A 12,028-nucleotide genomic window follows, 5' to 3' on the forward strand; every position below is an offset into this window, starting at 1 on the left:
TGAGCCCCCGGGTATCCTCCCCTTCACTGCGCAGCTCGCAGTCTCAGAAACGCCAATTCCTCCCGAGAAACTCGCCCCCCGTCGTTTCGCCTTCTTCCGTTTCTACACCACTCCTCTGAAGACACCGCTTAGACGCATGCGTGCGCAGACCCTTGGGCGAAACGGCGAATGAGCGACGCAAACGTGCGTGCATGCAGATGTCGGTACGTCTACCACGAAAAAAAGGAGACTGGCACGTCCCTCTTTGCGCGGGGCGTCGTGTTTTCTTCTTCTCCGCTGGATCACGGCTAGGTCCATACACGCATCGCCGTGTGTATCGCCCCATGCAAATACGGGATTGTCCGCAGGAACTCGGCGCCTTCCCTCTTGCGCGCAACTCGCGCCCCGCCGTGGCCCCAACGGCCGGCAAGCACAGCGGTCGAGCCGTTCGTCCTGAGCTGTGCAGGAAAAACAGCGCCTCACCGCGTCTCCTTAAACCCTCGGTCTGTCTCAGCTGAGTGGAGACCCCGCAGCGCACGTCTCTTCTTCGGAGACGCGTGCATGCGGCATTTTCACCCGTTGAAGAGCTTGAACGGATGCGACTTTTTACCGGCCTTGACGCCGCGGATGCCGCGAATCACCTCGCTCGAATCCAAAGCGCCCTCACGCTGTCCCTCGCCGCTCTCAGCGCGAAACACCCCCGCACGAAACGGAGACGGTCGACGCGAACCAAAAGCAGAAGAAGAAGAAGAAGAAGACGAAGAAGACGAAAAAGAAGAAGGAGTGGAAGGTGGCTGCTGACTGGGAGTTTGTTTCCTGCCGACGCGCAGGAGAACATTGCTGAGGCGTTTCGAGGAAGACGAGACCGAGGCTTCGGAGCAGGAAGAAGAGTCGCGAGAGCCGCTACGAGCCTGGTCTGCATGCGCTTCAGCGCGGGCCCGGCAAATGGATTCCGGCGGCGTCTGTCGTCCGTCTTCTCCAGGCTGCGAGGCTGAAAGAAGCTCGTGCCTGCTCTCCGCTCCAGCTGAAGGCGGGGACAGCGAAAGCGTCGCTAGCTCTTGGTCGTCCTTCGCCTTTGACGACGCCTCGACCGCGGGAGAGACACTCCCCGCGCCGGCTCCCGCGTCGCCTCTTGTTCCTTCTCGGAAGCGCGGAGACAAGGCAGAGGAAGCGGGGCCGCAGGTGCCTGTCGGACGGGAAGAATCGGGTTGTAGTTCTGTTCCCGAGGCGAGACAGCCTTGCAGTTCTGCGCCTTCCTCGCGCTTGTCGGAACTTCTGCTCTCTTCGTCGGCTTTCTGTGAGGCTCGGGACGATTCTCTCGTCTCGCGCTCCGTCGCCTCAGCGGGCCGCTCAGCTGCTCGAGCCGTCTGAGGCAGGGGGAACGGCGGAAGATCCCCCGAGGCCTGGCGACTCGACGCATCCTCTTGGGTGTCTCCTTTCTGCGCGTCGCCCTCAGGGTACGCGTCTCTCTCGCCCGGGGGAGCCGCAGAGACAGACCGCACCTGCGCGTCATCGCCGGCGAGCTCTCCGCTCGTGAGTCGTCCCCTCTCAGGCGTCGCAATGCCGTCGTCTTCGGTTGCTTCTCGCGCGTCTCCCTGCGTTTCGCTGTCGGGCTCCGCCTCGGAGTGCGAAAGGAAGGCCTCTGACGGGCACCCGCCGTCGTCGTCAAGGCGAACCTGCGGAACGGGACAGGTGAGACGCGAGCTCTTCTCTTCGTCTCTGTCTGCGCGTTCTCGGCCGAGTCGCTGCCTCCTGCCTTCTACTCCGCATTTTTTTGTTCGTGGGCTCGTGTGCTCTCGCCGAGGGCCTGTCGGGGTGATTTCGCGCTCGCATGCATCTTCACCCTCACTCTCGCTGGAGCACCGATCGTGCACCAAACGTGGCCCGCTGAGCCCGCAGGGGCTGGGGAAGGAAGGGAGCGGCGCGAGAGAACTTTCGAGGAGGTGGAGCCAGAGCGTCGCGTCGCGTTTGCCCGCCTCCGAGCAGCTGACGGCGCTGTCTTCGCGGAGGCGACCGTCCTCGTCGCTCTTCTCTCGAACTGCATGCAAGAAGCCGAGCTCCTCGAACGCTGCCTCGCGCGCCCTCCCCGACCCCGCACTCGGCCGGAACCCGCCAGCGGCGCCGAGGCGCACGCAACTCGAGGCGAGACTTGCACTGGCCTCGTCGCTCCCACCCCTCACGGGGATGCTGCGGAGGCTGACGAAGCAGTCGGATTTCGACCCTCCCGCGTGGTAAGATGCGACTCCTCGCGAGGTGGAGGCGAGGGGATGGAATCCGCTCGGCGCCGAAGGCAAGAGGACCTGGCGCTGAATGAGGGCTAGGAGGTTGTCCGGGGCGTGTTCGAACGCGCTCGGCGACAGCAGCTGCTGGAAGAGCTGGTAAAGCCCCAGTTTCTCGCGGACGAGCGCCGAGACAATGGAGAAGGAAGAGAGGAAGGCGAGGACCGAAGACGTCGAGGCTTGCAGGAAAGGCGACAAGGCAAACAAGAGACGCGGGGCGAGGTCCGGAGACTTCCCCCGCGCGTCCTCGCCCGACCGGAACTGGCCGCCCGTCCCGAGGGAGAAGAAGAGCGTCTGGGAAGGAAGCGAGAAGGTGAAGGTTGTGGCGGTCGAGCGCGTCTTTGCGTCGAGACGCGCCTCGAGACGCGATGGCCCGGACCCGTAACTCTCGAGACGGCGGTGCTGAGGGATCGGAGTCAGCTGCTGTTTGCCGCCGAACGAGGTGATGGAGACGATGCACGGCTCGAGCGCGCCGTTCACGTCCGGAACGTTCGGTCTTTTCCCGCGCCTGTCTTCGTAGTGCGCGACTGCCGACGAGAAGGCGAAGACGTCAAGTTCAGCGCCGGCTGGGGGCGGGCGCTGTGCGGCGCCACCGTTGTCGGTCGCGGCCCTCAGAGACACAAAGTTCGGCTCGTCCAGCAGAGACACTTCAACGCTCGGGAACTTCACGCGGCAAAAGACGTGAACGAGCGGCAGCGCAGAGGCAACTGTATGCCAGTCGCGCAGCAAGCTTTCTTGCTCCGTGCGGCCCACAAGGCGGGGTTTCCTTGGGGTTGGTGCCCACGAAGCGGCCCCGCTCTTAGGCTCGGAAGTCCGCGGCGCCTCAGCCAAGACGGGGAAGGAAGGAATTGAAAAGTACTGAGGCGTGTCCTCCGACGCCGGCGACGCGCACGAAGGCAGCCCACTCCCCCTTCGCGAGCTCGAGCGCGAAGAGGTGCGTGCAGAAGAAATCGAAGAAAAGGGAGAAGGTGCGGTGCGGGAGAAGGATGCGTCCCTGGAGTCGGCGGGAGAGCCCTCGGACGGGAGCGAGTCGACGCTGTCAAGCGCCTCGGCAGACGCGTGCGCCCGAGCAGCGAGAGGCTCTGCGAGCTCTGAAGCCACCGGCGCCAGGACGGAAGCAGACACGGTCGACCCCGGCGGCGCACCAGAAGAAGGCTCCTGGACGCAGGCGACAATGCGCTCTGGACCAGACAGGCGAGACACACACAGCAGAGGAGGGGAGACATGAGCAGAAGAACGGAGACATGATAGACAGGAGAAGGGAGAGACAGATGCAGGGGGGGAGAACGCAGCCTGTTGAGCGACGCGCGCGTGGGAGAGGTAGGAAACAGCAGGGAGACGCGTGAGAGGGGAGAGTCGCGGTCTCACAGAGCTACGAGACAGGGCGAAGTCAGGCACCCAGTGAAAAGGCCCCGCAGGTTCCTCGCTCTTGTCTCTGCTTCCCGAGAGGATGAGGCGAGGGCTGTCTGAGAACGCGGCGGCCTGGGGAGGCTGAGCGGAAAGAGAGACGCCATAAAAGCACGGGACGCACCGACGAGAAATTGGAGACTGATTGGACTGCCTTCGCGCTTGAGAGAAGAGCTGAAGGCGCCTGTCGACATCGGCGTGGGTTTGCCGTCTTCTTTCGCGCCCCGGCGCGTCCGAGCCACGTGGCGGTTGTGCGCGCTGTACTGCGCCAGCAGAGTGCTGTAAAATTCCAGGCGGCCCGAACTGAAAAGAAGAAAAGAGAGGAGACGTGGGACACGAGAAGACGCTCAACTCAGAGGTATCACGGGAGGAGAAGCGAGGGCAAAAATGCGAGGCTCGGAGGTACCAAGTTCTCTCGCGAACAGCTAGGGAAAAAGTGTCCAGACCCTGACGCGGTTCACGAGAAGAGCGCCAAACTTCCTAGCTCCTTTCCACAAGGGAACAACAACTCTCAAAGCACACACAAACGCGCGAACTGCTTACAAATAATCGTGTGTACGCATATATTCATAAACAAACGCTGACATACCCACGTGTGTACAGATACATAAATATATATATATATATATATATATATGTATACATATAAGTATATATGTATATATATGTATATATGTATATAAGTATATATATAGGGATATGTATATAAAGAGATAGATGGGCGTATCGACGGATATAAATGTCGGCGCAGACAGACGTCCAGATAGGTAACACCCTCTACATAGCTAACTGTATGAAGACGCCTATACAGATACATGTCGATCGATAGACTCAACAGCAGATATGTAACAAGACATATAGATGGTTGGATGTGTTTTGGATGAGAAAAGGTGTGTACCTTTGAATGCTTCCTTGTCGGACGCCGTCTTCGCGTTTGCATCCGAGAGCCGCATACACGAAGACTGTCCAGAGTCGCCACAGGTCCTCGTAGAGGAATTGGAGCTGCTGCGTCGTTCCGGCGACTTGAACGTGCTGGCCTTGGAAGGCGCAGTGGAAGAAGAGAGGCACGCCGAGGCGGCTCTGCGTTTGCAGCAGAGGCAGAGTGAGGAGTTTCGCGTGAAACCAAATCCACTTTTTCGAGATCCTCTGCTGGAGCCTCTGCGTGCTCGTGACGCCTCGCTGAAACGCATGCTTTAGCTGCACGGTTCGGCTGGTCCCCCCCGCGTGTCCAATCGCCCCGAGCGCGCTGTCGCTCTCCGCCGCGCGCAGACTTCTCTGTACCCGAACGTCTGCCCCGCCGGACTCCCTCCAACTCTCGCCCTCGTTCTCTGGATGCACAAGCGCGTCCGCGATGTCTCTACACTCGCGGCGCGCCTCGCGACGCCCAGACACTCCCGTCTCGGGAACCGACAGCGGGCACCGGACTTGCAGCGAAGGCGACACAGAAGCGACCGAGGAAGAAAGAGTTGCGGAAGAACCTTCCGAGCGCGGCGAGGCCCAAGGGGAGTTCGTGCGCGTCACAGTCTCGGCCTGGCCGTTCCTCTCGGCGCAGGCACATCTGAGGAGGACGTGCCTCGCCTCCGCATGGAGCTGTCCCGCAGCGACGACGCGTCGCTCGTCGCCAGAGCGCTCCCTGCAGCCGCCAGCCGTCCCCCCGGGACGGCTGGGGGCCCGCGTGCCGCGCACGTGGAGAATGTCGCATCTGCGCATGCAGGCGGAAAGGGATAGCTCCTCGTAGGTCTGTAGGCGGACAGCCGTGTCGACGCACTCCAGTTCGATCCACTGCAGAGTGCGACTGCGCTGTTGCTCCTCGAGACGCGCCTGGAGGAGGGGGAGACGCGCGGAACAGGGTACCAGACCTGCGGCCCGCGGCGCGATGCGAACGCTCAGCCGCCGAACCAGGACGCCGAGCAGGAGATTCCGCAACGCCGAAGGCACGCGAAAGGCCGAGCCTTCCAGCACCTGCTGCAGCAAGGCCGGGACGGGGGGGACGGCGCGCGAGGGCGCGACGCCCTAACAGAAAGCAAAGAGACAAAACATCCATCGAAAACTCAACATTCAAGACGGGCTACCGAGCGAAACGAGATAAGGAGAGACACAGAGATAGAGATAGAGAGATAACGGGATACAGAGAGATACAGAGATAACGAGATACAGAGAGAAGGAGACAGAGAGAAGGAGACAGAGAGGAGACAAAGAGGAGACAGAGAGATAGAGAGATACAGAGAAAGAGAGAAGCAGAGAGGAGACCATGAGATTGCGAGAGATAAAGAGAGACACAGAAAGAGACAGGATGAGAGAGGAGAGAGAAATAGTCAGAGACAGGCGCCATACATGCCTGGTGCAGGGAGACTTGTGGGTCGGTTGTTCCTCAGGAGCCAGGATCAGTCTCTCAACGTTTTCCTTAACCATAACATTTACCGGAACGCTGCAACGAACTCTGCGAGTTCCCACCTGGGTCTCTTCGCGCTTTCCTACCTCTTCACTTGGTTGGCGCGCAGGGGCTCGACGCTCTGCGCGTTTCACCGGCAGGCGGGTGCTTTCTGCGAGAGACAAAACGGTCTCTTGCTGTTGATGCGCCAGCTGTTGTAACTCGTTCACGTCCACCTGTGAAAGAGACCAAAAGAGGACAGTGGAGACCAAAAGAGGGACATTGGAGACCAAAAGAGGGACCGTGGAGACAGAAGGGGACAGTGGAGACCAAAAGAGGGACAGATGAGCCTGGCCGTTTGAAGCGAGGAGACGGGGGCGCTGGACGTCCTTCTCTATAAAGGTAGAGAAACGGTCCTTACCAGGACACAGTCTGTGAGAGGGAAGACCGTTGTGTAGTTTCGGTAAAACTCGGCCCAGCACAGCATGCGCTCCCGAGAGAGGCTCCACGAGGGACTTCGTTGCAGCTGCTGCGCGGCTTCTCTGTAGTCCTCCCCTGAAGCGAAAGGACAATGCAGAGACTCAGGATCTCTTTCAACAGGTGGTAAGCAGATATTTCGACCTTGAAAAGGACTCTCGGTTCACACCGCGGCGAGAGAGAACCCAAAAACGAACGAGCCCGGAGTGATATCTGTCTACATGACTATCTATGCACGTCCATATCTGTGCATTTCTTAGGCACCATCCATACATAGACACATATATATGTATATATACATATACATATATATGCATAAATTTCCCTGTGCGTAGACAGGCGCCGACAGAGGAGTGTGGGCATCTGCCTTTCTGCAGGTTCGTGTGCACACAGACGCCGCAGAAGACACCTGGATCGGTACCTGCTTCTTGCCGCTTGAGCGTGGAGTCGCGGTCCGGACCTTCTTCTTGGAGATTTCGCAAGTCGAAGAGTTTGGAGACAGCTTCTCGGGCGAGCCGCACGAACGAGGGCACAGTGTCAAAATAGTCCAAAACCGCCTCTCGATACGGCTGCAGAAGTTCCTGGATTTTCGCCTGCACGCGGTGCACAGCCTGCGCTTGTTCGCTCTCTTGCAGCTGAACTTGCGCGAGCGCCTGAAAAGGCAAGAACGTCTCTCGGGCGGAAGTGGAAAGGCGAAGGAGGAAGCCACCGTGAAGGACGAACGCGAGAGACAGCCACGAGGAGTCGGGGGCACACTCAGAGCACAGAAGTCGCGATGGGAAGGGAGGAAGAAAACCCAAAGGGTAGAGCACCAGTACACAGAACTTTTCACAAAAGATAAACCATTCAAGCGTCTCCCTGCCAGTCCATGCACGCACACCGAACACACAACCTATATGTACATATCTAAACTTAGTCGATCGACCGAAATCTATATATAAACATGTATAAATACATATACATATATATATATATATATGCGTACAGTCTGTTGTCATAGTTCTTCGCACGCGTTCATCACTGTTTCTCCCTTTTCTTCCGGGGCTTTTGTCTGTCGCCCCTTTTGCTCTCCTTCCACTTCTCCGGTCGCGCCCCGTCCCTCGGTCCATGCTTCCTGTTCCCACGCCGTCTCTTTCCGCTTTTGTTCTCAGGCTGTCTCCTTTCGCGTTTGTTCTCAGGCTGTCTCTTTCCGCGTTTGTTTCAGGCTGTCTCTTTTCGCTTTTTTGCGTGTTTTCTGCGGTTCTCTGTCTCACCGCGGCGTTCTGGCGAGAGCCGTCGGGTTCCAGGTGCGCGGCGAGGAGGCGGCGCTGTTGGGCGTGGACGAGGCGGAGTTGTTCCTGCTCTAGCTGCGCCAGCAGGACGGCGACGGCTTTTTGTTCCTCTTTCTGAGACGCCACAGAGCGCGTCTTCAGCAGCGCCTTCTCGGCCGCGTCGAGCTCGGCTGCGGCGAGCATGTGCCACTGGGCCACCGCCCAGTGCGGCCGGCGCGCAAGGATTCCCACGACGAACGACGCGTCGGAGTCTTCGTCGGAGGCCGGAAACCGGGATCCTCCGGCAGAGCCGCCGCCTCGGGCTTCCTGCCTCCGGAGCTGCGCCTGTCGCTCGGCCCAGAAGTGGGCAAAAAAGTCCACAAGGTGTTCCTCGGCTGTGGTGTAAGGCAGCCCCGAAGAGGCCGCAGCCGCCGAGGAGAACGAAGAGGCGACGTTGCCGAGGAAGGGGCAAGAGAGAGACAGCAGCGACGCGGGCGGAGACGTCAAGGCGAACGGCAAGGCAGAGGGTGAGACATCCGTCTCGGCCGGGAAGGAAGACGGCGGCCCAGAAGCGGATGCCCCCGCCGCGCGCGAGCTCGAGAGGAGTCGCTGCATGCGCTGCTCAAGCATGTACCGCTTCGCGATCCGCATGTACCTGCAGACAGTGCCGGGGGCAGAGACGTCGCGTGGCCGGAAGCAAAAGGAAAGGGACACACAAGCAAAGGGACACGTGTGCCCGATCCCTCATAAATCTCGATCTGTTGCCGGAAACCACCTCGCGGCCTGGCGGTGTCTGGTCCCTCCACATGCACGCCAGCAGCGTGCAAAGGGTCAAAACGATATGTTGAAACGCGCTTTCGTTGGGTGTAAAAAGTTGAACAGCATTCGACAAGCACGCGTCTATGTGCGAGAGGCACGTGGAGCGCAGTTTAACCTCCGTAGACGCCTCCGAGCATAGTGTGAGGTGTTAACAGCAATACCGTCCGAAACCGGCGACACTCGGAGAGTGGGGCCATGTCACGGCCGGCGCGGTCTTACCTCTTCATGTGTGCAATGCGCTCTTCCATTCGTCCCCAGTAGTTCCTGGGCGGCGCCTCGCCTGCAGGGGCAAGAAGTCCACGCGTCGGCCGTTCGCGTCGGACGCGTTTCACGTACTGGAACGCGTAGATCCACCAGAGTTTGCAGGTGTTTTTGTCCTTGCTTCCACGCAACCCATACGGTTCCGGGCCTTCTCCGTCGCTGCCGCTGCCGTCCCCTCGCCGCTCTCGCTCCTGCCTCCGTCGGGAGCACCGCGGTCGCATGTTGGGGCGATAGAGCCGGACGGAGCGCAGGCGCGCCTGGTGACGCAGCCGCTCTAGAAAGACGGAGACTCCCATCACCATTCCTTCGTCGATCTCCACTTCCAGACCGCCCTCGATTCTTCCCAGGAGCTTCAGATTCAGGTTTTGTCGCGAGGCCGCACCGCCACCCGGCCCCGTGGGACTGGAGCCCGACGCGGTCGAGGCGTCGCCCGGAGACGCGGACGGGGCCGCCAACCCGTCGCCGACACCCCCAGAAGAGACAGTCTGCGCCGCTGAAGCGTTGTGGAGGCCGAGCTGCGCCTGGAGGCTGACGGGGCGGATCAGCCACCGTCGGAAGAAAACGTCTTCTGCTCCACCGGGCGGGAAAAAGCTCTCGTCTGTCCGACACCCGGCTGAATCGGCGAAGGCCTTCTCGTCGGCCACGGTGGAGGCGCCGGACGCCGAGGCGCCTCCGCGGCGCACAGGCAGCGGTCGCGTCGGGATCGGAGACCGTCCAGGGCCGGGCGGAGACGAGCTCGCGTCTCCGGGAGACGCACCGGAAGAAAGCGACGACGACAGAACGTCGGCCAACTCCTGCGGCGAGCGAACCAGAGACGAAGAATCAAAGGCGGGAGAAGCCGTTCCAGGAGTCGGTGCGGGAGTCCGAGCGCTTGCAGTCCCCGCGGCAGCCGCAGTCGCTGCGACTGTGGCGCATGCATCTTCCCAGTAAATGCCGAAACCTGAAGCGAGCACGCAACAAAAGGGACACGGCCGCCTCACAGGGCGAGATCTCGGGGGACTGTCTCTTGGCCACCTCCAGAGTTTACCGCCTAGCACCAGGCAGCCCTCCCTGGAGGACGCAGTGCAGCGGCTGAACCGAGGAGCGACAAGCAAGCACGAGCAAGCACGCGTCCCCGGACAGATCGAAAGCGACTGCCGACGCTCTCGGCCTGGGGCTGTCTCGGTTTCTACGCTGAACCGCGACTCCCCCTCTTTGCTTTTTCACGCAAGAGACATCTATCCAAAGGGGCGACAGGGAGACCTCGTTTGCGCTTTGCACCTTCAATCGAAATGGCGTAGGTTAGATCCTTGGAGCCTGAGAACGACGCGCTCGTTTGGCCCCCGGCCGCCGAAGGCGGAGACTCTGCGGTTGGAGCCGAGCCGTCGCCGCGCTCGCCTTCCAGAAAATCCAGGAAAACATTGGACGCGTCGCCGCTCGCCTGCCATGCAATACACAAGCGGCACGGAGAACCGAAACGTGTGTCCCCTCTCGAGCACGGAAAGGATGACCCCTGAAACCGCGAGAGAGAACGAAACGGCAGCTTCCGAAGACCCCAGTCCCCGCGGCCACGTTTCGTCTCGGAAACGTCCCACTCCCCTCTCGATCTCTCGCGCGAGCGTGGGCCTTTCCCTGTCGGCTGCGACTTCCTCCCCTCCCTTCTTTGCCTTCTCGCTCTTTTTCTCTCCCCTCTGACGCTCGACCCCCGCTGCACGCGCCTCGTCCCCTCTCTCTCTTTCTCTCGTGCGCCTGTGCCTTCCAGGGGCCGACTCACGCATCAACCCGCAGCAAAACTCGCAGGGCGCGCCTCGGGTCGCTCACCGTGTTCTTTCCGACCTGCGGCCTTCGGCCTCCGGTCTTTGGCGCGGTCTCCTCGTCGTCCGGCCAGAGGAACTGCCACGTGCCTGGTTGGGGCTGAAGGAGCAGACGGGCGATTTTCACTCCGCATCTGACGGGGTGGGACAGAGTGCCTCGCACGTCGTCGTAGTGGACGTGGATGCCGTCGAAGCGGATCTTGATGTTTGGCATGTACCGGAGAACCCACTGGAGAAAGGGCTGTCCTTCCGCTTCTTCCTGCGCAATGGCTTGGAGGTAAAGCTGCAGACGCTTCGACTCGTCGACGTGGCGATCTATGGCGGCAGTCAGCACCTCGTCCGAGCCACCCGCGGCGGCCTTCTCCCGCAGCTGGAGTCGCAGCTGCCGCACGAGTCTCTGCAGGCGCTCCAGATACTTTTTCACGGCTTCTTGAAACAGGCGGTGAGTGCACACGCGAATGTGCGACCGAACCTTTTCGACTTGGTTGTCGTAGATCTCTCGGGCCACGCTGTCTGCTCTCTCCGCCGAAGCGGGGAGCGACGACGTGTCGGCTGCGTACGCATGCGTGGCGGACCGCGAAGGCGGACCTGAGGAAGGATGGAAAGCAGGGCGCGACGCGGCGTCCGAGAGGAAGCACGCGGCTGAGGGGAGCGCGAGGACGTGGAGGCCAGTGAGAATGATGTGGAGCTGGGAGTGGGCGAGGTACAGGTTGATTTCGACTTTCGCGATCGAGCCGGAGGCGAGCTGGAGTGGAACGTGGTGGACGGCGAGGTCCGAGTTGATCTGCGAGAGATTCAGCGTCACGTTCTCGAGGCAAAAGTGGTCCATCAAACCGCCCACGGCTGCCTTCTCGAGGTCGGCATTCACGTACTTCAGAAACCGCGTCCCAAGCTTTTGCAGGAGCACCTGCACGAGGGATTTGTTCAGGGACTGGAAGAAGAAACCAGCCACGGACGCCATCGTGCCGGCAGGAGAGGCGCCCAGAGAGGCGCCGAGCGAGAAGACACACACGGGAAAAGGCGCGTGTGCGCGGGAGGAAAACGCAGTGGCGAGACCGTACAGAGCGGCTGAGACAAAAACGAGCAGTCGAGGAAAGCCCGTGCACCACGAGAAGCGGTGTCGAGGCTGCTTCCGCTTGGACGAGGGTTTTCCACCTTGCTGTAAGAGAGATGCAAGACACCGTTCTCGCGACAATCGCCTGCAAAGACAAAACCTCGTTCTCGCTTCCGCTCTCTCTCTCTCTGCGAACCCCGCGCCGGCCCACCAGCAGAGGAAATATGCCCGGAGCCCTCAGTCGCCAGTCGGCAATTTGCACTCTCAAGTTTTTCAGAGGGCGGGGGAATCCGAAACGGCTTCAGGCGTCTCTCTCCTGTGTTTGCGCGCCGGCGCCA

General features: G+C 60.7%; 1 protein-coding gene across 1 annotated transcript; it reads right to left on the minus strand.

Moving 5' to 3' along the window:
• Positions 1-551: 551 nt before the first annotated feature.
• NCLIV_011780 (conserved hypothetical protein) lies at positions 552-11,597 on the minus strand (the record flags this gene model as incomplete). The annotated part of the gene is made up of 10 exons (XM_003880695.1): positions 552-3,439; positions 3,790-3,968; positions 4,564-5,678; positions 6,144-6,272; positions 6,458-6,591; positions 6,935-7,166; positions 7,767-8,418; positions 8,802-9,783; positions 10,104-10,263; positions 10,644-11,597. 10 exons carry the CDS (start codon positions 11,595-11,597, stop codon positions 552-554), a joined length of 7,425 nt encoding a protein of 2,474 aa, XP_003880744.1.
• Positions 11,598-12,028: the final 431 nt, after the last annotated feature.

The sequence above is a fragment of the Neospora caninum genome, chromosome IV (assembly GCF_000208865.1).
Source record: "Neospora caninum Liverpool complete genome, chromosome IV".
Classification (NCBI taxonomy): domain Eukaryota; phylum Apicomplexa; class Conoidasida; order Eucoccidiorida; family Sarcocystidae; genus Neospora; species Neospora caninum.